Raw genomic sequence first — 25,360 nt, 5'->3', positions numbered from 1 at the left:
GTGTCAATTGTTGGTGTCCATATGTACAAGCCCATATTTATCAATGATCAAGCGTCAGAGCCTACTAGTGAAGTGGCATTTGCCAAATAGATGGATGCCCGTCTCTTGCCCCTATTTGCAAAGTGGGCAAATGCCACAATTGGCCCAACCATGCCGTTTGAGCTGGTCAGTGGTCCAAAACCGTTCTTGCAAGGTCAATCAAACAAAAAAAATTGACTTTGGAAGGCGCCCACACCTTCCAAACCATGAAGTTCATGGGAGAGAACGTCAAACCAAGAAATTGCACCTTGTAAGCAGTTGATGCCGAGTAAAGACCGTCCGCTGAGTGTTTCCACATGATGTCATCCCCGGAGTGCTTGAGATGGAAGTTGTTCATGGGCATTCAAAGGGTGGAAAATTCATGGACGTGGTGGCCGGTGATGACTGTGACTGGACGGATCTGGAGCATCCAAGCGTTCTCCTTGAGAGCCTCACGCACTTTCGAGTTCTTTCTCCTCGAGGCTTGTCAGAAATATAACTTTGCTATTCATCACATGAACACAACACCAGCATAAAAAGGAGTCACAAGTAGCTGTGGATTATCAGGTTTAAGAAAGAAAAACTATGGACAAGGAAATTATTAACATGAATCAGATATATCTCCAGATTTTTTTTTCTATTTCATTTCAGTCTGTTTCTAATATCACAGCTACAAAGCCTTACACCGTGTAACTTGCACGTTTAGTTTCCAAAACCAGTTTGTTACCAAAATTCTGCTCTTAAAGGTACGGTAAGCAGTAACATCAACACAAAACCACTACCAAAATGAACACCACCATAGTGATGAATTAGTGACCTAACGGATTATTTGAGCAACTGATTCTGCAAAAAGATCAAATAAGCCTTACAAGGAAACATCATGATCTCTGCCGACCCTGCTGGCATCTTTCACTATATGCAGTCTCTTCTATGTCTCTGTTTTCGAGTAATTGATCGGCCCAGGCGAACCCGTCGCACGGTGAGAGCATCTAGCAAGACATCCAGCGAGCACTCTACTGCCTCAGCTTGCTCTTCCAGTTTAAACGCGCTGAGCTCAGGCCGCATGTGCAGTTCTGAGAGGAGACCAGCTGCAGCTGCCGCAGTGCAGGTGCGATCCCATGCCGGCTGAGGTCTGTTTTACGGAAATATATCGGCAAAAGTAAGAGTAAGAGACACGAAGAAAACAACCGATAGTAAGAAAAAAGTTCAGTTTGCAGCTCACCGCAGTTTATGCATCACCGAGGCGCTCAGCATAGAAAGTGAGATACAAGGTATATCTTCCTCCCCCCATATTGCAGTCCATCTCTCCTATAAACATCAGATTATTAGGACCCACTTAGCTGCTTGTCAATTTTAACATGCTTAAGTATACACTCCTGCTTAACACTGTGACTTCAACCTAGAGGTGTCAACTGGTGACCCTTGGGGTACCCTCTAACCCACTGCAGTTAAACCAAATGAATTAAATTTCCAAAATTACATGATCTAGGCAGAATCTGCTGTCCTCTGCTGACTCACACGATCTAGGCGCATCCTAAATGACAACAACTTGTGGTTTCCCCTTGTCTAGTGGGAGTAGACAATCACATGGAAGAAGGAAAAAAGATGAAGCTTATCTGAACGGCCAAACTATTTTGTTGTATGCAAACCAAGATTACATCAATATAGGAACAAAGATTTTTCAGGAGGAAGTGAACACAAACTAATAGGAGTGCAGTATGCTAAATGAGGAATGCACAGAATCATACCTTCAGCCTTCTGTATAATGCAGCAGAATTACTCCAGGTACCATCAAGCAAAACTAAGTTAAGAGGTTCATGTTGCACTCCCTATATGCAGAAGTTAACTCGTTACCATCTACTAATACATACCAACAGTTTAAGTCACAGAATACATGCTTAAAGAAAATAAACACACCCCGTCCTGAAGGCCAGCATTCATCGTAAAATCATCAAATTTAAGATCATTGACAGACTTGGGGGTTGCACTCTTGTTTGGGTACAAAAATGAGACCTTCTCCTTTCCTGGAGGACAAATCAGAACAGAAATACAGTATTTAAATGTAAAGAACGTGGATAATCATACACACACATCTAAATTAAGGGTAGACAGATCAATAGGGTTAGATTGATATCTGAAGCAATCTTTTATGGAGCATGAGTAATTAAACACGACATTTCCCCTAAAAAGTAATTAAATAGGATCCACAGAACAATTCATTCCTAGTAAAATGATCCAAACATTGATACTTGCAATCTGCATTTGTTTGTGTGAAACATCAAGTTTTGGGGTTCTGGCAGAGTTCAAGAATTAAGTTCAAAACTTATACAATTGGAACAAAGGATTCAGTTCAACAGCTATACAAATTAGCTGAAATATCCAGTGCATCAGCAGACTCCCTCACTGTCACATCCCTGACACCTTAATCAAGTTAGCATTGTGCTCATATCTTCTTTGCATTGCATCTAGGAAATTTTCAACAAGAACAAAGTAAGTGGTGAAGCAAAACCCAAAAACCCTAGCCACTTCTCAAATTAAAGGAAATTTCAAACTAGTTAAAATCAATGAACCCAAAATGGCCTCAAGAAAAGTTCAACTTTTCTGATAAATCATGGAAGCAAATAAGCAATGAAGAAAACCATTTTCATAACACTTTTGGCATTTCAAATAAATGCAAAAAACTACTGGTTTCCTTGTGCGGAACTGCCACTTTGGTTTATGACTAGACATGTCGATCCGAGTTCTTTGTCATTGGAATGCTAGCGACACAATTGCATACGTGAGTCAAAAGGCGCAAACGGTCCCGGCTAAGGTAAGGCTGCAGCCGTGGGGTTAACCGTGCGTGAGACCGCAAAGGGATGCGATGTGTTACAGGCTGGATTCCTATGGCTTAGGATCGGGGTCCCGACACTCACAGTAACTAAAAAAAAACTAAGCGAAAACTGGAAACAGAAAAGAAACAGAAACAACAAACAGAAATCAGCACAAACATGTCAGCACCCAGACAACAGCGGCATCAACATAGAGGGAGAGGGAGTTCTCTGCATGATTCAAATGTTTAAAGGCATGGGCCATGGGCCGTGTAATGTGACAGAGCGCGGGCTGTGGGCCGCTGTGTAGGTTCGATCAGAGGAGTAATATCATCCCCTGGTTCCGAACGGCTAGGTAGCAAAAAATTAAAACTCAGTGAAGCTCCTTACTCATCTCTCTGTTCTTCCCCCTTTCTTTCCCCTATCTCAAGCAAACTCTCTTCCTCTAGTGTATCCAGTACCACTGTTCAATATATCAAGCAAATTCGTTATCCTTAGCAAGTAAGGTCATCACAAAACAATACACTAATGGAATCACCAAACAAAAGGTAGCCTTGGATGTCATTTGTTCAGTTTCAAGCTGCTAAGGATGTGGGATCAAAAGCAGCAAAAGGTAGATCAACTACTGCTTGCACCGACTACTTTAGCATCCATCTATGTATGGATGGACCATCGATTAAACAAAGAACAAGCAAGATTTCTAGTCTCTTTCCGTCATTTCAAATAGACCTTAGAGCCTCCCTCCACAGCAAAGGAGGAGAGCCCTGATGGCAGGCAGAGGCGCCCGACCTCGGATTCATACCAAAGAGTCCATACTAGGCAAGGCAAATAAAGTAAATCGAAATTAAACATAGCAAGTGACCCTATCTGAACAGACATGGTTAAGGTCTAGAAGCTTTCGTCCCAAGAACGAATCCACATGTTTGTTTATCAAAGGTGGGTTTGAGATTACCTGAACGCTGGAATGCATCCCACATAATATCTTCATGCTCTTGGATGCCAAAGAGGCACAACGACGCAGCTTGGATGCCAAAGACTTGCCAGAGTAACTTTCCAGTGTTGTTTTGCCGCAAGAAGTCCTGAAAGAACAGAGATGCTTGCACAATCCAAAGAAAGGACATGGCAGCAAATACAGCATAAAATCTTTGGACAGACCTTCGGATGCATGTATAGCCAGAATCTTATTCCCCTCCACAAATTGCAAGGCGCAAGTTTTGAGCACATACAATCTTCCATTGGCAGCCAGCACTACAGTTTGGAGGTCAGCATATCAGGCAAACTCTTGGAATTAAGACGGTGAAAAGCAAGTGTACGCAAAAAAAACAAAAACAAGCTTCGGTTCAGTAAACCATTGAACCCGGGTTGTTGCATTGTGTATGGCACTGAATTTGCTTTACGGACTCGTTACGCTACCTTCTGGCACAGGTACCCCCTGCTCCCGAGCAGACGGCAACCAATCTGCCGGGCGGAGTAGTACTGCAGCTTCTGGTCGGAGTCGGCGAGCGTCTCGTAGACGGCCCTGTGCTTCTTGTCCTCCACGTCCTTGAAATCGCCCTGCGGGTTGAGAGAAAAGCCGAGTCGTGAATTCGCTAGCATTCCCGTCGATTCAATCCCTGCCACGTCGAGCACGGAAGCAGCCATGGCCTCTATAGATCCGGTAGGGGGGTTAAGAAAAAGGCCGGTACCTTGAGCTTGGAGCCGACGCCGCCAAAGCGCATCTTCTCGCCGGCCGAGGACTCCATCTCGAGCAGCTGGTGGACGACGGAGGCCACCACGGTCGGGAGGGGCGAGGAGGTGCCCCATCGCTGCCACTCCTCCGAGCTCACCTCGCCGCCGCCTCCGGCGCCGGCGGCCCCGGGGAGAGCTTCCTCCTCCGCCTCTTCTCCGGCTGTCTCGGCGGAGAAGGCCATGAGAGAGCGCGTGGGGGCGGGGCAGGGCCGCGGGGGCGGAGGCGGGGGCGGGCCTGGCGAGTGGGGAAGGAGGGTGGGATGGTTGGGGCGGAGGAGAGGGAGACGGCGGTGGAAGGCGAGGGCACGGATGGAGGCGGGAGGAGCCAGCATTGCCGCTGCTGTTTTTCTTTAATTGCTCGTCGATACAGGGGAACACCAGTCCCAAGTTCGGAGCACCGAAAATGGTACTGTGGCGTTTTGGATTTTTCAACTTTTTTCCTGATTAAACTCAATTTTGGCACTCCAAAGTCCAAAATCACGTCCATCCATACACAAATACCAACGCGTATGATTTTTCGGATGATCATCACATCGAAACACAACTATTGCTATTATTATAGAAATCAAATCATACGGTCTGCTAGGCTTCGATGGATCGGTTTGGATTCAATCTTTGTTCATCTTTATTTGTGTATCTACAGGTTAGGTCCTTTCAATCTATACTTCTCTCAATCAAAGACGTCTGTTGTTCTGGTGTGCTAGTCTTATTAGCACTACTATTTTCAGTTTGTCTACTACATCATTGATCTGACTCCGATGAGGAAGGGCGATGACAGTGGTGCCCATTTGGCTCACTTCTTTGTACTGTCATGAGTAAATAAAAATACCTTAATTATGTTAGTCAAATCACCTTAATGATGCGGACTATACATAGCTTACATGGTTAGGGTTTTTTGTGGTGGAACCAACTCACACGATTCAAGTACTAAACTTAGCATCGGTGCTAGCATTTTATGATACATTTTAGTCTTTTATGGCGATGTTAAGGACAATGTTGTTGATTATGTTTATAATGACTTCGTCAATCTTAAGAAGTTGTGTGATGCATCTTAAACATATCTACTTTTTTAAAGACTTTTGTTATCGTTTTAATCTTTAATTTGCATGATTTGAATAAAACTAATACGGACAAACATTGTTTTAGTAAAACTAGCATGATATTGTTTTCTGCAAAAATAAAAGCGCTCTGAATTAGACGTAAATTTTTGGAGATTTTTTATAAAAAAATGGAACAAAGAAATACCAAAGGGGGGGCACCAGGCCGCCACACCCCTCCTTCCCGGGTGCCCATATGCTCGTGTGGGGCCCTTGGCAACCGCCTTATGACGATTCCATCTCCATAAATTCCCGCACATGCCAGAAAAACACACAGAAAATTATCATTGTGTTTTACAATATGGAGCCACCTCCTGTTCTTCATCGGGAACCCTGATCTAGAGTCTGTTTCTGGCTTCGAAGAGAGAGGGATCCGTCACCCTCGTCATCATCAACCCTTATCCATCAACAATTTCATGATGCTCACATCCATGTGTGAGTAATCCTCTATAGGCATATGGGGGGTAGATGGGATTTGGATGAAATTTCTTATGTTATCTATGTCAGATTTGTTGTCTTGATGCCTCGTATTCACTATGTTGCTATGACTTTGATATGCGTAATGCTTGTCACTAGGGACCGAGTGCCATGATTTCAAATTCAAACTCTTTCTCTTTTCATGAATATATTTGTGTTCTTGATTGTATCTGCAAGTTGTATGCATCTGTTATCGTTCTGAACCCTAGACGCCAAAGTGAGAACAATTGGGATATCGACATGGATGACTTCAACTTGAAAATTACATGTATTCATCATATGTTAATGTTTTATTCCGCTTCTCTATTAAAAGGGGCGCCTTAATTACACTTAGTTTCTATTAGTATCCCGCCTTAATTATCCTTATAAAAATGTTATGTAAGTTCTATCGCAAGCACGTATAATTATTTACGGAATACATGTCTACATACGATTGATGAATCAGAGCTAGTTTGTTGCTGCTCTAGGTTATGGTTGTCTCATATTGAATCTCACCCGAACACCCCATCGCTTACTCCATGCCTTCGTTTTTCTTCTATTATCTCCATTACATTCTTTGATGTATCGCTTTGCTACTACCCTATAAACTTGTTATTATTTTGACTACTGCTACTTTATCACTACTGATATCATATTATTATGCTACCAATAAATTGATGCAAGCAAGTTATCTCTTTAGGTGTGGTTGAATTGACAACTCAACATCTAAAGTTTATAAATATCCTTTGGCTCCCCCGTGTCAAATCAACAAATTTGGATTGAAATACTTTCCTCGAAGACCGTCGCGATTCCCTATACTTGTGGTTCATTAATACTATTTCCTAACATCATTGCTGGGAAGCGTAGCTCTATTTATTAAGTTCACTTAGGAGTTATTTATCTGCTGCAATTTATCTTCACTATGAAAATCTCAAGAGTCCAAAATCAAGATCATGCCCTATAAGACAAGAGGAGGTAATGACATACCAACTAGTTCTACTCTTGATTCGTCTATTGTTTTGAGTCAACTTGTGACACTGCTACCACATAGTTCACATACTGCTATGTCACACACAGTAGGTATTGCTTCTGCTATTGATGATACTTGTAATGTTGCTTCTAGTTTGTTTGATACTATCGCTCCACTTGGAGAATTGTTGGATGCTCATATTGCTAAAGCTAAAGAAACTAAAACTACTGAAAATTATGAATCACCTGCTACACATAATACTCCTATTAGAAGTAGAATATTTGATGTGCCTAATACATCATATGTATTTGATGAGGAGTTTATTAGAAGTTTATGGCTTATAATGGTGGTAATGGTTTAGTGGGTCTTATTCCTATACTTAAGGATAAAGCCATAAATAAGATGATGAAACTTGATCCTAAATTTTCTACTTCTCGTATTTATGTTTATGATAAAGATTATGATTTCTACATTGATCCCTCTCTTATTAATTTGTTAGAATATGATCCCTTTCATGGTTATGAATCTGAAAAAGGTTGTTGCACACCTGAGTAAATTAAATGATATTGCAACAATGTTTACTCAAGAGGAAAATATTTGATATTACTATATATTATATTTGCTTCTTATTTCACTAAAGGGTGGTGCTAAAATGTGGTTTAATAATCTTGCTCCTCGTTGTGTGCATAGTCCCCAAGGTATGATCTATTACTTTACTGGAATTTTTTTTCCTGTCAATATGAAACAGATGCCTTCCAAGATATATATAATTTTGAACAACTTGAGGAAGAAGGTCTCCCTAAAGCTTGGGGGGCTTTGTGTATTGCTTAGGGCTCTGCTGGATCATGATACATCCATTTTGCATCATGTTTTCCTATTGTTATTTATAATGTTTTGATCAATATTTCACTTTATGATGTATTTGTATACCTTTTCTCTCTTAATTTGCAAGATATATATGGAGAGGGGAAATGATGGCAGCTGGGATTCTAAACCTGAAAAAGCTACATCTACATCATAGATAAATATTCCCCGGAGCTCCAAATGATATAAAAATTGACGGAGATTTATTTTGGAATAATAAAAAATACTGGAAGAAGAATCACTAGGAGGGGACCCCACCAGTGAGCCACAAGCTCAAGTGGCGCCCCCTTAGGGCACGCCATGTGAGCTTGCGGGCCCACTAGCAGGCCTTTGTGGCCCTCCTTCTCCTATATGATGTCATTTGACATAGGAAAAAATAATAACGAGACTTTCGGGATGAAGTGTCGCCGTCTCGAGGCGGAAAATGGGCAGGAGCACTTTTACTCTTTGGTGGAGCGATTCTGTGGGGGAAACTTCCGCCCGGGAGGGAGAAATCGAAGACTTCATCATCACCAATGTTCCTCTCATAGTTGGAGGACTCGTCTCCATCAACATCTTCACCAGAACCATCTCATCTGCAAAACCCTAGTTCATCTCTTGTATTCAATCTTTGTCCCAAAACCTCAAAGTGGTATCTATGGGTTACTAGTAGTGTTGATTACATCTTGTAGTTGATGTTAGTTGGTTTATTTCATGGAAGATTATATGTTCATATTGTTAATCATATATTCATCTCCTCTGTTCATGAACATGAATATGATTTGTGAGTAGTTCTATTTGTTCTTGAGGACACGTGAGAAATTTTGTTACAAATTATCATGTGAAGTTGGTATTAATTCAATTCTTTGATGTCATGTACGTTGTTCTTCCTCTAGTGGTGTCGTGTGAACGTCGACTATACAACACTTCACCATCATTGGGCCTAGGGGAAGTGATGTCTACCACACAACTTTATTCTTGTAGACTCTGTTGGGCCTCCAAGCATTGAGTTTTGTAGGACAGTAGCATTTTCCCCTCAAGTGGATGACCTAATGTTTATAAATTCGTGGGAGGTGTAGGATGAAGATGGTATCTCTCAAACAATCGTGCAATCATATACAAGAAATTTCTTGTGTCCCCAACACACCCGATACAATGGCAAGTTGTATAGATGTACTAGTTCGGTGAAGAGATGGTGATACAAGTGTAGCATGGATAGTAGAAATAGGTTTATGTAATCTGAAAATATAAACATAGCAAGGTAATAAGTAATAAAACCGAGCATAAGCGGTATTGCAATGCTTGGAAATAAGGCCTAGGGTTCATACTTCAACTAGTGCAATCTCTCAACACTGCTAACATAATAGAATCATATGATCATCCTTCAACGTGCGACAAAGAATCATTCCAAAGTTCATATCTAGCAGAGAACATAAGATGAAATTGTTGTAGCTAGTAGAACCACCTCAAAGTTATCATTTCCGGTCAATCTATTGAGTCATTCCTATAAGTATCACAAAGGGCCCTAGAGTTCGTACTGTAATAACAACTATGATACACATCAATCAACCCTAGTGTAACATAGATACTCCAATGTCACCTCAAGTATTCGTGGGTTAATTATTCGGTGTGCATCAAACAATTTAAGATTCATCATATTTACTCCAACACAAAGAACTTCAAAGAGTACCCAAATATTTCTATCGGAGAAAGTAGGACAAGAACATGTATCAACCCATATGCATAGATTGCCCCATTGTCAACATGGGAATGCGCAAGTTGAGTACCAAAACATATATCAAGTGCATCAATAAAACACCCCATTGTCACCATGGGTATGCAAATGCAAGAGTGATACGTCTCCAACGTATCTATATTTTTTGATGGTTCCATGCTATTATCTTGTCAACTTTGGATGTTTTGTATGCATGAATATGCTATTTTATATCTTTTTTGGGACTAACCTATTAACTCAGTGCCAAGTGCGAGTTCCTATTTTTTCCGTGTTTTTGACCTTTTTCAGAGGAGAATATTAAACGGAGTCCAAACGGAATAAAACCTGTGGAATGATTTTTTCCATAACAGAAGACACGCAGGAAACTTGAGAACCAAGGCAGGGGACCTCGGAGGAGGTCACAAGCTACCCAGGCTCGGCCTAGGGGGTGGCGGGCCTAGCAGGCTTGTGGGCCCCCTGTGGCTCCCCTGCCCTACTTCTTCCGCCTATAAATTCCTTCAAAATCTAAAACCACGGGAGAGAGACACGAAAATACTTTTCTGCCGCCGCAAGCTTCTGTCTCCGCAAGATCCCATCTGGGGCATGTTCTAGTGCCCTGCCGGAGGGGGGATTCGGACACGGAGGGCTTCTTCATCAACACCATTGCCTCTCCGATGATGCGTGAGTAGTTCACCATAGACCTTCGGGTCCAAGCTAGTAGCTAGATGGCTTCTTCTCTCTATTGGATCTTCAATACAAAGTTCTCTATGATCTTCATGGAGATCTATCCGATGTAATCTTCTTTTGCGGTGTGTTTGTCGAGATCTGATGAATTGTGGATTTATGATCAGATTATCTATGAATGTTATTTGAGTTTCCTCTGATCTCTCTTATATGCATGATTACGTATCCTTGTAATTCTCTTCGAGTTGTGGGTTTCGTTTGGCCAACTTGATCTATAATTCTTGCAATCGGAGAAGTGCTTGGTTTTGGGTTCATACCATGCGGTGTCCTCACCTAGTGACAGAAGGGGTAGCAAGGCACGTATCGTGTTGTTGCCATCAAGGGTAAAAATATGGGGTTTATATCTATTGCATGAATTTATCCCTCTACATCATGTCATATTGCTTAAGGCGTTACTCTGTTTGTTATGAACTCAATACACTAGATGCATGTTGGATAGCGGTCGATGTGTGGAGTAATAGTAGTAGATGCAGAAAGTACCGGTCTACTTGTCTCAGACGTGATGCCTATATGCATGATCATTGCCTTAGATATCATCATGACTTTGCACAGTTCTATCAATTGCTCGACAGTAATTCATTCACCCACCGTAATACTTGCTATCATGAGAGAAGCCTCTAGTGAACACTATGGCCCCCTGGTCTACTTCACTTCATACTTTCATCTCTACACTTTCACTTTGTTGCACTTTCCGCCTTCAGATCTCACCTTGCAATCAATCGTGAAGGGATTGACAACCCCTTTATAGCGTTGGGTGCAAGTTTGTTTATTTTTGCGCAGGTACTTTGGAGACTTGCCTTGCTACTCCTACTGGATTGATACCTTGTTTCTCAAACTGAGGGAAATACTTACTGCTACTGTGCTGCATCACCCTTTCCTCTTCAAGGGAAAAACCAACGCAATCTCAAGAGGTAGCAAGAAGAATTTCTGGCACCGTTGCCGGGGAGTATCAAGTCAAGAATAGTCTTCCTCCAACGTGTCAATTTCTGGCACCGGGGACTATTCTAAGTAAAGCTTATCCAAGTAACTGCCGCAAACTCATCTCTTGCATTTACTTTTTTGCCTCTCGTTTTCCTCTCCCCCACTTCTGAAAACAAAAATTACAAAATTATTTGCCTTTTTCATTCGCCCTTTTCTTTCGCTTGCTTTCTGTTCACTTTTGCGCTTGTCTGCCGGCTAAGACTTGTATGGCCCAACCAAAGGATTACGATGCTTACTGTAAAAGGTTGGAAGAGGTTGAAACTAGTGTTAAAGGCTTCATGTCTACATAGTTTGATTATAATAGTTACTTTCGTAGAGAACTAAGGGAGCAAAATTCTTTTATGGCTTTTATGAATAAAGAAGTTGATGATATGGCCAAAGAATTCCTTACGTTAAATTCTCAGTTTGCTCGTCTTGAAAAGTTGGTAGGCCAGATTTCTGATAAACATGCTACCTTAGTCAACAAAATGGTTGCTAAACCTGAAATATGTGACGAGAATCACGAAGATCTTAAAGTGCTTGGTGTGACTCCCATTGAATCCTTGTTTTCTAATGTCAATCCTAATGATGATGGGGCTGGATATGAATCCACTTTGGTTGAGAAACGCCCCAAGGATTCGGAGTCTATCTATCTTGACGCTAAAAGCATTGAAAGTGGATGAGTAGTAATGAAATTACTACTTTGGATTTCAAGGAATTCAATTATGATAGTTGCTCTTTGATTGAATGTATTTCCTTGATGCAATCCATGCTAAACTCTCCACACGCTTATAGCCAAAATAAGGCCTTTACCGGTCATATCGTCGATGCTATGATGAAATCTCTTGAAGAGAAACTTGAGTTGGAAGTTTCTATTCCTAGAAAACTTCATGATGAGTGGGAACCTACTATGAAAATGAAGATTAAAAACTATGAATGCAATGCTTTGTGTGATTTGTGTGCTAGTGTTTCCGCTATTCTAAAGTCTTTATGTGATGTTCTAGGCTTCAATGAGATTGATGAGTGCTCTCTTAATTTGCATCTTGCGGATTCTACTGTTAAGAAACCCATAGGAAGGATCAATGATGTTCTTATTATTGCAAATAGGAACTATGTACCCGTGGATTTCATTGTGCTTGATATTGATTGCAATCCGACATGTCCCATCATTCTTGGTAGACCTTTCCTAAGGACTATTGGTGCTATCATCGATATGAAGGAAGGGAATATTATATTTCATTTTCCATTAAAGAAGGGCATGAAATTTTTTCCTAGAAAGAAAATAAGATTTCCTTATGAATCCATGATGAGGGCTACTTATGGTTTGAGCACCAAAGACGACGATACGTGATTCTATCGCCTTATGCCTAGCTAAGGGCGTTAAACAATAGCGCTTGTTGGGAGGCAACCCAATGAATGTATCTTTGCTTTTTGCTTTCTGTTTTGTTGTGTCCACACCATCTTAATTCTGTTATTATTGTGTGTTTTTGTTTTTCTTTTTGTGTTTGAGCCAAGCGAAACCTTTATGACTAGTTTTGGTGACGGTTGTTTGATCTTGCTGAAAAAGATAGAAACTTTGTGCTCACAAAATTATTTTTCATTCCTATCCCGTAAGAGCTTTTGAGTTGATTCTTTTTGCTGCTGGTTGATATGCCAATTTCCCTAATTGTCATAATGTTTCAGAATTTTTGAGATACGAAAAGTATAGGAAGTATAAATATTTCTACAGACTGGTCTGTTTTTGACATATTCTATTTTTGTTGTGTTGATTGCTTATTTTGATGAAACTATGGATAGTATCGGGGGGTACTAGGCATGGAAAAGTGAGAATACACTAATATAACACCAATATAAATATAAATCAAGTTTTCTACAGTACCTAAATAGTTGGTAGTTTGTTTTCTTGTGCTAATGATATCACGAGTTTCTGTTTAAGTTTTGTGTTGTGAAGTTTTCAAGTTTTGGGTGATGCTCTCATGGAAAATGGGATAAAGAGTGGAAAGAGCTCAAGCTTGGGGATTCCCAAGGCATCCCAAGACAAATTCAAGGACACCAAAAAGCCTAAGCTTGGGGGTGCCTCGGGAAGGCATCCCCTATTTCGTCTTCAATCCATCGGTAACGTTACTTGGAGCTATATTTTTATTCACCACATGATATGTGTTTTGCTTGGAGCGTCGTGTATTATAGGAGTCTTTTCTTTTTGTTGTGTCACAATCATACTTGCTGCACACCTTTTGAGAGAGACATGCACTCATCGTGAATTTGCTAGGATACTCATTGAGCTTCACTTATATCTTTTGAGCTAGATAACTTTGCTCTAGTGCTTCACTTAGATCTTTTTAGAGCACGACGGTGTCATATTTTGGAGAAATAAGAACTCTCGATCTTTACTTATATCCTTTTGAGAGTGCTCTCTCTGAGTAACTTGGTAGTTGGCTTATGCTATGAAAGAGTCCTAAAGATGATAGGCATCCAAAGAGGATATAATAAAAACTTCCATATTCATGTGCATTGATTAGTAAAGAGAAGTTTGATTCCTCTCAATTAGTTTTGAGACATGGATTTGGTAATATTAGAGTTATGTTCGTAGGGTGTTGTGAATCTAGAATTACTTGTGTTGAAGTTAGTGATTCCCGTAGCATGCACATATGGTGAACCGCTATGTTAGGAAGTCAGAGCATAATTGATTTATTGACCGTCATCCTTTGTGTTGCGGTCGGGATCACGCGATGGTTAACACCTACCAACCCTTCCCCTAGGAGTATGCGTTTAGCACTTTGTTTCGATTACTAATAAAACTTCCGCAAAAAGTATATGAGTTCTTCATGACTAATGTGAGTCCATGGTATAGATGCACTTTCACCTTCCACCATTGCTAGCCTCTCTAGTGCCACACAACTTTCGCCGGTGCACAAACCCACCATATACCTTCCTCAAAACAGCCACCATACCTACCTATTATGACATTTTCATAGCCATTCCGAGATATATTGCCATGCATCTCCCACCGTTCCGTCTCATGACTTGTGTCGTCACTTTCATATTGACATTGCATGATCGTAAGATAGCTAGAGAGATGTTTCAACGTCATACGCTAAGCTAAATCATTGCACATCCCGGTACACTGCCGGAGGCATTTCCTATAGAGTCATCATTGCTCGAAGTGTTGAGTTGTGAGTAAATAAAAGTGTGATGATCATCATTATTAGAGCATTGTCCCATGTGAGGAAATAAAAAAAAGAGGCCAAAGTTGCCCACCAAAAATATATGAAAAAAGAGAGGCCGAAGAGCCCAAACAAAAAAAAGAAAGAGAGAAGGGACAATGCTACTATCTTTTTCCACACTTGTGCTTCAAAATAGCATCGTGTTCTTCATGATAGAGAGTCTCTTGTTTTGACACTTCCTTATACTAGTGGGAATCTTCATTATATAACTTGTCTTGTATATTACACTGATGGGCTTCCTCAAAATTGCCCTAGGTCTTCGTGAGCAAGCAAGTTGGGTGCACACCCACTAGTTTTCCTTTGGAAATTTTCACACACTTATAGCTCTAAGTGCATCCGTTGCATGAAATCCCTACTCATTCACATTGATATCTATTGATGGGCATCTCCATAGCCCTTTGATACGCCGAGTCGATGTGACCATCTCCTCCTTTTTGCCTCACAACCTCCACCACACTCTATTTCACCTATAGTGCTATATCCATGGCTCACTCTCATGTATTGCGTGAGAGTTAAAAAAGTTTGAGAAAGTAAGAGTGCGAAAACAATTACTTGGCCAATACCGGGGTTGTGCATGATTTAAATTCGTTGTGTTGGGATGATGGAGCACAGCGAGACTATATGATTTTGTAGGGATAACTTTCTTTGGCCTTGTTATTTAAAAAGTTCATGATCACTTTGCTAGTATGCTTGAAGTACTATTGTTTTCATGTCAATAGTAAACTGTTGTTTTGAATCTTACGGATCTGAACATTCATGCCACGAGAAAGAAATTACAAAGGACAAATATGGTTAGGTAGCATTCCACATCAAAAATTCAGTCTTTATCACTTCTCTACTCGAGGACGAGCAGGAGTTAAGCTTGGGGATGCTTGATACGTCTCCAACGTATCTATAATTTTTGATGGTTCCATGCTATTATCTTGTCAACTTTGGATGTTTTGTATGCATGAATATGCTATTTTATATCTTTTTTGGGACTAACCTATTAACTCAGTGCCAAGTGTCAGTTCGTGTTTTTTCCGTGTTTTTGACCTTTTTCAGAGGAGAATATTAAACGGAGTCCAAACGGAATAAAACCTACGAAATGATTTTGTCCATAACAGAAGACACGCATGAAACTTGAGAACCAAGGCAGGGGACCTCGGAGGAGGTCACAAGCCACCCAGGCCCAGCCTAGGGGGGCCTAGCAGGCTTGTGGGCCCCCTGTGGCTCCCCTGCCCTACTTCTTCCGCCTATAAATTCCCTAAAAATCTGAAACCACGGGAGAGAGCCACGAAAATACTTTTCCGCCGCCGCAAGCTTCTGTCTCCGCAAGATCCCATCTCGGGCACGTTCTAGTGCCTTACCGGAGGGGGGATTCAGACACGGAGGGCTTCTTCATCAACGCCATTGCCTCTCTGATGATGCGTGAGTAGTGCACCACAGACCTTCGGGTCCATAGCTAGTAGCTAGATGGCTTCTTCTCTCTCTTGGATCTTCAATACAAAGTTCTCCATGATCTTCATGGAGATCTATCCGATGTAATCTTCTTTTGCGGTGTGTTTGTCGAGATCCGATGAATTGTGGATTTATGATCAGATTATCTATGAATGTTATTTGAGTTTACTCTGATCTCTCTTATATGCATGATTTCGTATCCTTGTAATTCTCTTCGAGTTGTGGGTTTCGTTTGGCCAACTTGATCTATAATTCTTGCAATGGGAGAAGTGCTTGGTTTTGGGTTCATACCATGCGGTGTCCTCACCAAGTGACAGAAGGGGTAGCGAGGCACGTATCGTGTTGTTGCCATCAAGGGTAAAAAGATGGGGTTTATATTTGTTGCATGAATTTATCCCTCTACATCATGTCATCTTGCTTAAGGCGTTACTTTGTTTGTTATGAACTCAATACACTAGATGCATGCTGGATAGCGGTCGATGTGTGGAGTAATAGTAGTATATGCAGAAAGTATCGGTCTACTTGTCTCGGACGTGATGCCTATATGTATGATCATTGCCTTAGATATCATCATGACTTTGCGCGGTTCTATCAATTGCTCGACAGTAATTCGTTCACCCACTGTAGTACTTGCTATCATGAGAGAAGCCTCTAGTGAACACTATGGCCCCGGGTCTACTTCACTTCATATTTTCAGCTCTACACTTTCACTTTGTTGCACTTTCCGCCTTCAGATCTCACCTTGCAATCAAACGTGAAGGGATTGACAACCCCTTTATAGCGTTGGGTGCAAGTTTGTTTGTTTTTGCGCAGGTACTTTGGAGACTTGCCTTGATACTCCTAGTGGATTGATACCTTGGTTCTCAAACTGAGGGAAATACTTACTGCTACTGTGCTGCATCAGCCTTTCCTCTTCAAGGGAAAAACCAACGCAATCTCAAGAGGTAGCTAAGACATACATCAATTAATATCAAATCCAATATTCGATCCGACATAACAAAATCTCAAAGGAAAGATTCAATTCATCACATCAAGATAGCAACGGACAAACACTATATGATCTAACTATATTAACAAATCTCGTGATACATCAAGATCGTGACATCTCAAGAACACGAGAGAGAGAGATCAAACACATAGCTACTGGTATATATCCTCAGCTCCGAGGGTGAACTACTCCCTCTTCTTCGTCGAGACCATCACGATGATGAATATGGCCTCCGGTTATGATTGCCCCCGTCGACAGGGTGCCGAAATGGGGCTCCAGATAAGATTTCTTCGGTTCAGAGGCTTGCAACGACGGAGCCGAAGTTCTAGGTTTATTACTAAGAGTTTCCATATATATAGGATTTTTCAGCGGGGAATCACGTTAAACGAGGCCACGGGGTGGATCCAAGCCATCAGGGTGCGCCCTAGGGGGCGTTCCCCGATGCCTTAGGGGCACCTGGTGGCTCCCTGTTGGAAATATGCCCTAGAGGCAATAATAAAATGGTTATTATCATATTTCCTTGTTCATGATAATCGTCTATTGTTCATGCTATAATTGTATTAACAGGAAACAGTAATACATGTGTGAATAAATAGATCACAATGTGTCCCTAGCAAGCCTCTAGTTGGCTAGCTCGTTAGTCAATAGATGATCATGGTTTCCTGATCATGGGCATTAGATGTCATTGATAACGGGATCACATCATTGGGAGAATGATGTGATGGACAAGACCCAATCCTAAGCATAGCACTAGATCGTATTGTTCGTATGCTAAAGCTTTTCTAATGTCAAGTATCTTTTCCTTCGACCGTGAGATTGTGCAACTCCCGGATACCATAGGAGTGCTTTGGGTGTATCAAACGTCACAACATAACTGGGTGACTATAAAGGTGCACTACGGGTACCTCCGAAAGTGTGTGTTGGGTTGGTACGAATCGAGATCGGGATTTGTCACTCCGTGTGACGGAGAGGTATCTCTGGGCCCACTCGGTAGAACATCATCATGAGCTCAATGTGACTAAGGAGTTAGTCACACGATGACGTGCTATGGAACGAGTAAAGAGACTTACCGGTAATGAGATTGAACAAGGTATAGGTATACCGACGATCGAATCTCGGGCAAGTTCTATACCGATAGACAAAGGGAATCGTATACGGGATTAATTGAATCCTTGACATTGTGGTTCATCCGATGAGATCATCGTGGAGCAAGTGGGAGCCACCATGGGTATCCAGACCCCGCTGATGGTTATAAGCCGGAGAGGTGTCTCGGTCATGTCTGCCTGTCTCCCAAACCCGTAGGGTCTACACACTTAAGGTTCGGTGACGCTAGGGTTATAGGGAATTGTTATAAGAGGTTACCGAAAGTTGTTCGGAGTCCCGGATGAGATCCCGGACGTCACGAGGAGCTCCGGAATGGTCCGGAGGTAAAGATTGATATATAGGACGGATGGTTTCGGACACCGGAAGTGTTTCAGGCATCACCGGTAACGTACCGGGACCACCGGGACCACCGTAGGTGGCCCCGGGGGTCCACCGAAGGGGGGCAACGACCCCGGGAGGTAAGGTGGGCCAAGTGGGGAAGGGAACCAGCCCCTAGGTGGGCTGGTGTGCCTCCCCACTCAGCCCAATGCGTGGGGGAGAGAAAAGGGGGGGCAAACCCTAAGCCAGGTGGGCCTAAGGCCCACCAAGGGTGCGCCACACCCCTCCTCCCCCCCTTGCCCGCCGCACCAGCCCACATCTAGGGCTGCCGCCCCCCAGGAGAGGGAAACCCTCAAGGGGGCGCAGCCCCTCCCTCCCCCTATATATAGCGGGCACTTTTGGCCATTGGAGATCAGACTTTTGCCTCTCTCTCGGCGCAACCCTGCCCTTCTTCCTCCTCCTTTCTGCCGGTGCTTGGCGAAGCCCTGCCGGGAGACCTCGTCTCTCCATCGACACCACGCCATCGTGCTGCTGGAGTTCTTCCCCAACCTCTCCCTCCTCCTTGCTGGATCAAGGTGCAGGATACGTCACCGGGCTGCACGTGTGTTGAACGCGGAGGTGCCATAGTTCGGCACTAGATCGGAATCGCTGCGAGTACGACTCCATCAACCGCGTTCTAGCAACGCTTCCGCTTAGCGATCTTCAAAGGTATGAAGATGCTCTTACCCCTCTCTTGTTGCTGGTCTCTCCATAGGAAGATCTGAATATGCGTAGGAAAATTTTGAATTTATGCTACGTTACCCTATAGTGGCATCCGAGCCAGGTTTTCTATGCGTAGATTCTATGCACGAGTAGAACACAAAAGTTGTGGGCGATGATTTGTCAATTTTCTTGCCACTACTAGTCTTATTCTTTTCCGGTGGTATTGTGGGATGAAGCGGCCGGGAACGACTTTACACGTACGCTTACGTGAGACTGGTTCCACCGACAGACATGCACACCGTGCATAAAGGTGGCTAGCGGGTGTCTTTCTCTCCTACTCTAGTCGGATTGGATTTGATGAAAAGGGTCCTTATGAAGGGTAAATAGCTTTGGCATATCATCGTTGTGGCTGTCACGTAGGTAAGAAGACGTTCTTGCTAGAAACCCAAATCAGCCACGTAAAACTTGCAACAACAATTAGAGGACGTCTAACTTGTTTTTGCAGGGTTTGACATGTGATGTGATATGGCCAAAGTTGTGATGTTGCATGTATGATGTATGAGATGATCATGTTATTGTAATAGGTTTCACCACTTGCATGTCGATGAGTATGACAACCGGCAGGAGCCATAGGAGTTGTCTTAATTTATTGTATGAGATGCAACGCCATGTGCTTACTACTTTTACTTCATTGCTAACGGTTAGCTACAGTAGTAGTGATAGTAGTAGTTGGCGTGACGACTTCACGGAGACACGATGATGGAGATCATGATGATGGAGATCATGGTGTCACGCCGGTGACGATGATGATCATGCGATGCCTGAAGATGGAGATCGAAAGAGCAAAGATGATAATGGCCATATCATGTCACTATATGATTGCATTGTGATGTTTATCATGTTTTACATCTTATTGCTTAGAACGACGGTAGCATAATAAGATGACCCCTCTTAAAATTTTGAGGACGTATTCCCCTAAGTGTGCACCGTTGCGAAGGTTCGTTGTCTCGAAGCACCACGTGATGATCGGGTGTGATAGATTCTAACGTTCGCGTACAACGGGTGTAAGACAGATTTACACACGCAAAACACCTAGGTTGACTCGACGAGCATAGCATGTACAGACATGACCTCGAATACAAGAGACCGAAAGGTCGAACATGAGTCGTATGGTTGAATACGATCAACATGAAGTTGCTCACCATGGTGACTAGTCCGTCTCACGTGATGATCAGACACGGGTTAGTCAACATGGATCATGTATCACTTAGATGACTAGAGGGATGTCGATTTAAGTGGGAGTTCATACTTAATTTGATTAAATGAACTTAATTGTCATGAACTTAGTCTAAAAGTTGTCTTTATAAATATTGTAGATGGCCAACGTCAACCTCAATTTCAACGCATTCCTAGAGAAAAACAAGCTGAAAGATGATGGTAGCAACTATGCGGACTGGGTTCGCAACTTGAAGCTCATCCTTGAAGCAGCTAAAAAGGCTTATGTCCTTGATGCGCCGCTAGGTGACCCTCCCGCTCCCGCAGCAGCCGAGGAAATTCTGAACGTCTGGCAAACGCGGAGTGATGACTACTCTCTAGTTAGGTGTGGCATGTTATACAGTTTAGAAACAGGGCTCCAAAGGCGTTTTGATCAACACGGAGCATATGAGATGTTCCAGGAGCTGAAGCTAGTTTTTCAAGCTCATGCCCGTGTTGAGAGATATGAAGTCTCCGACAAGTTCTTTAGCTGTAAGATGGAGGAGAACAGTTCTGTCAGTGAGCACATACTCAAAATGTCTGGGTTACACGGTCGTCTGACTTCACTTGGAGTCGAACTTCCGGATGATGCTATAATCGACAGAATCCTCCAGTCTCTCCCACCAAGCTACAAAGGCTTTGTGCTTAACTACAACATGCAAGGGATGGAAAAGACCATTCCCGAGTTGTACTCGATGCTCAAGTCTGCAGAAGTAGAAATCAAGAAAGAGCATCAAGTGTTGATGGTCAACAAGACCACTAGTTTCAAGAAAGGCAAGGGTAAGAAGAACTTCAAGAAAGACGACAAAGCTGTTGTCACGCACGGTAAGCCAGATGCCGGGAAGAAGAAAAAGAATGGACCCAAGCCTGAGACTGAGTGCTTCTATTGCAAGGGAAAAGGTCACTGGAAGCGGAACTGCCCCAAATACTTAGCGGACAAGAAGGCCGGCAACGTTAAAGGTATATGTGATATACATGTTATTGATGTGTACCTTACCAGCGCTCGTAGTAGCTCCTGGGTATTTGATACCGGTGCTGTTGCTCACATTTGCAACTCAAAGCAGGAACTGCGGAATAAGCGGAGACTGGCCAAGGACGAGGTGACGATGCGCATGGGGAATGGTTCCAAAGTCGATGTGATCGCCGTCGGCACGCTACCTCTACATCTACCGTCGGTATTAGTTTTAAACCTTAATAATTGTTATTTAGTACCATCTTTGAGCATGAATATTGTATCAGGGTCTTTCTTAATGCGAGACGGCTACTCATTTAAGTCAGAGAATAATGGTTGTTCTATTTATATGAGTGATATGTTTTATGGTCATGCTCCGCTGGTGAATGGTTTATTCTTGATGAATCTCGATCGTGATGTTACGCATATTCATAGTGTGAGTACCAAAAGATGTAAAGTTGATAATGATAGTCCCACATACTTGTGGCACTGCCGCCTTGGTCATATCGGCGTTAAGCGCATGAAGAAGCTCCATACTGATGGACTATTAGAGTCTCTTGACTTTGAATCATTTGACACATGCGAACCGTGCCTCATGGGCAAGATGACTAAGACTCCATTCTCAGGAATAATGGAGAGAGCAACCGACTTATTGGAAATAATACATACTGATGTGTGTGGTCCAATGAACGTTGAAGCTCGCGGTGGCTATCGTTATGTTCTCACTCTCACCGATGATTTGAGTAGGTATGGGTATATCTACTTAATGAAGCACAAATCTGAGACGTTTTAAAAGTTCAAGGAATTTCATATTGAGGTTGAGAATCAACGTGACCGAAAAATTAAATGTCTACGATCTGATCGTGGAGGGGAATATTTGAGTCACGAGTTTGGCACACACCTAAGGAACTGTGGAATCGTTTCACAACTGACGCCGCCTGGCACACCGCAACGCAACGGAGTGTCTGAACATCGTAATCGCACTTTATTAGATATGGTACGATCTATGATGTCTCTTACCGACCTACCGCTATCATTTTGGGGATACACATTATAAACTGCAGCATTCACTTTAAATAGGGCACCGTCTAAATCCGTTGAGACGACACCGTATGAACTATGGTTTGGCAAGAAACCTAAGTTGTCGTTTCTTAAAGTTTGGGGCTGTGATGCTTATGTGAAGAAACTTCAACTAGAAAAGCTCGAACCCAAAGCGGAGAAATGCGTGTTCATAGGATACCCTAAGGAAACTATTGGGTATACCTTCTATCTTAGATCCGAAGGTAAAACCTTTGTTGCCAAGAACGGATCCTTTCTAGAGAAAGAGTTTCTCTCGAAAGAAGTAAGTGGGAGGAAGGTAGAACTTGATGAGGTAATTACACCCCCTCTCGAACAGGATAGTAGCGCAGCGCAGGAAGTTGTTCCTGTGGCGCCTACACCAACTGAAGAGGAAGTTAATGATGATGATCATGAAGCTTCGGATCAAGTTACTACTGAACCGCGAAGGTCCACAAGGGCACGCTCCGCACCAGAGTGGTACGACAACCCTATGATGGAAATCATGTTGTTAGACAACGGTGAACCTTCGAACTATGAAGAAGCGATGGTGGGCCCGGATTCCAACAAATGGCTTGAGGCTATGAAATCCGAGATAGGATCCATGTATGAGAACAAAGTATGGACTTTGGTGGACTTGCCCGATGACCGGCGAGCCATAGAAAATAAATGGATCTTCAAGAAGAAGACTGATGCAAACGGTAATGTAACCGTTTACAAAGCTCGACTTGTCGCAAAGGGTTTTCGACAAATTCAAGGAGTTGACTACGAAGAGACTTTCTCTCCCGTAGCGAAGCTGAAATCAGTCCGAATCATGTTAGCAATTGCCGCCTTTTATGATTATGAAATTTGGCAAATGGACGTCAAAACAGCGTTCCTGAACGGGAACCTTAAGGAAGAGTTGTATATGATGCAACCAGAAGGTTTTGTCGACCCTAAGGGTGCTAACAAAGTGTGCAAGCTCCAGCGCTCCATCTATGGGCTGGTGCAAGCATCTCGGAGTTGGAACATTCGCTTTAATGAGGTGATTAAAGCATTTGGGTTCATACAGGTTTACGGAGAAGCCTGTCTGTACAAGAAAGTGAGTGGGAGCTCTGTAGCTTTCCTCATACTGTATGTGGATGACATATTATTGATGGGGAATAATATAGAGATGTTGGAGAGCATAAAGGCCTATTTGAACAAAAGTTTTTCAATGAAGGACCTTGGAGAAGCTCCATACATATTAGGCATCAAGATCTATAGAGATAGATCAAGACGCCTCATAGGTCTTTCGCAAAGTACATACCTTGACAAGATATTGAAGAAGTTCAATATGGAAAACTCAAAGAAAGGGTTCTTGCCAGTTTTGCAAGGTGTGAGATTGAGTAAGACTCAGTCGCCGACCACGGCAACAGATAGAGAGAAGATGAGTTCTGTCCCCTACGCATCAGCCGTGGGCTCTCTAATGTATGCCATACTGTGTACCAGACCTGATATAAACCTTGCCATAAGCTTGGTAGGGAGGTACCAAAGTGATCCCGGTATGGAACACTGGACAGCGGTCAAGAATATCCTTAAGTACGTGAAAAGGACTAAGGAAATGTTTCTCGTTTATGGAGGTGACGAAGAGCTCGTCGTAAAGGGTTACGTCGATGCTAGCTTCGACACAGATCCGGATGACTCTAAGTCACAGACCGGATACATATATGTGTTGAATGGTGGGGCAGTGAGCTGGTGCAACAACAAGCAAGAAGTCGTGGCAGCATCTACATGTGAAGCGGAGTACATAGCTGCTTCAGAAGCAGCTCATGAAGGAATTTGGATGAAGGAGCTCATCACCAACCTTGGAGTGGTTCCAAGCGCATCGGGTCCAATGACACTCTTCTGTGATAACACTGGGGCCATTGCCATAGCCAAGGAGCCCAGGTTTCACCGGAAGACGAAGCACATCAAAAGCCGCTACAACTCCATCCTGGACCATGTCCAGAGTGGAGTGATAGATATTTGTAAAGTACACACGGATCTGAATATTGCAGACCCGTTGACTAAACCTCTTCCACGAGCAAAACATGATCAACACCATAATGATATGGGTGTTCGGTACATCACAATGTAACTAGATTATTGACTCTAGTGCAAGTGGGAGACTGTTGGAAATATGCCCTAGAGGCAATAATAAAATGGTTATTATCATATTTCCTTGTTCACGATAATCGTCTATTGTTCATGCTATAATTGTATTAACAGGAAACAGTAATACATGTGTGAATAAATAGATCACAATGTGTCCCTAGCAAGCCTCTAGTTGGCTAGCTCGTTAGTCAATAGATGATCATGGTTTCCTGATCATGGGCATTAGATGTCATTGATAACGGGATCACATCATTGGGAGAATGATGTGATGGACAAGACCCAATCCTAAGCATAGCACTAGATCGTATTGTTCGTATGCTAAAGCTTTTCTAATGTCAAGTATCTTTTCCTTCGACCGTGAGATTGTGCAACTCCCGTATACCGTAGGAGTGCTTTGGGTGTATCAAACGTCACAATGTAACAGGGTGACTATAAAGGTGCACTATGGGTACCTCCGAAAGTGTCTGTTGGGTTGCTACGAATCGAGATCGGGATTTGTCACTCCGTGTGACGGAGAGGTATCTCTGAGCCCACTCGGTAGAACATCATCATGAGCTCAATGTGACTAAGGAGTTAGTAACATGATGACGTGCTACGGAACGAGTAAAGAGACTTACCGGTAACGAGACTGAACAAGGTATAGGTATACCGACGATCGAATCTCACGTAAGTTCTATACCGACAGACAAAGGGAATCATATACGGGATTAATTGAATCCTTGACATTGTGGTCCATCCGATGAGATCATCGTGGAGCAAGTGGGAGCCATGATGGGTATCCAGACCTCGCTGATGGTTATTGGCCGGAGAGGTGTCTCGGTCATGTCTGCCTGTCTCCCGAACCCGTAGGGTCTACACACTTAAGGT

The 25,360-nt window shown here is 42.7% G+C and overlaps 1 protein-coding gene across 1 annotated transcript; it reads right to left on the bottom strand.

Annotated features, from left to right (window-relative positions):
* Nucleotides 1-619: 619 nt before the first annotated feature.
* Nucleotides 620-4,903, bottom strand: LOC123412713. The gene is made up of 8 exons (XM_045105652.1): nucleotides 4,514-4,903; nucleotides 4,242-4,382; nucleotides 3,984-4,076; nucleotides 3,781-3,907; nucleotides 1,936-2,042; nucleotides 1,767-1,847; nucleotides 1,241-1,326; nucleotides 620-1,150 (listed from the first exon to the last, which is right to left on the bottom strand). The coding sequence occupies exons 1-8, from the start codon at nucleotides 4,886-4,888 to the stop codon at nucleotides 931-933; spliced, it is 1,230 nt and encodes a 409-aa protein (XP_044961587.1). The 5' UTR covers nucleotides 4,889-4,903; the 3' UTR covers nucleotides 620-930.
* Nucleotides 4,904-25,360: the final 20,457 nt, after the last annotated feature.

Source organism: Hordeum vulgare, chromosome 7H (genome assembly GCF_904849725.1).
Source record: "Hordeum vulgare subsp. vulgare chromosome 7H, MorexV3_pseudomolecules_assembly, whole genome shotgun sequence".
Classification (NCBI taxonomy): domain Eukaryota; kingdom Viridiplantae; phylum Streptophyta; class Magnoliopsida; order Poales; family Poaceae; genus Hordeum; species Hordeum vulgare.
This window is presented reverse-complemented; position numbering and strand designations above follow the sequence as displayed.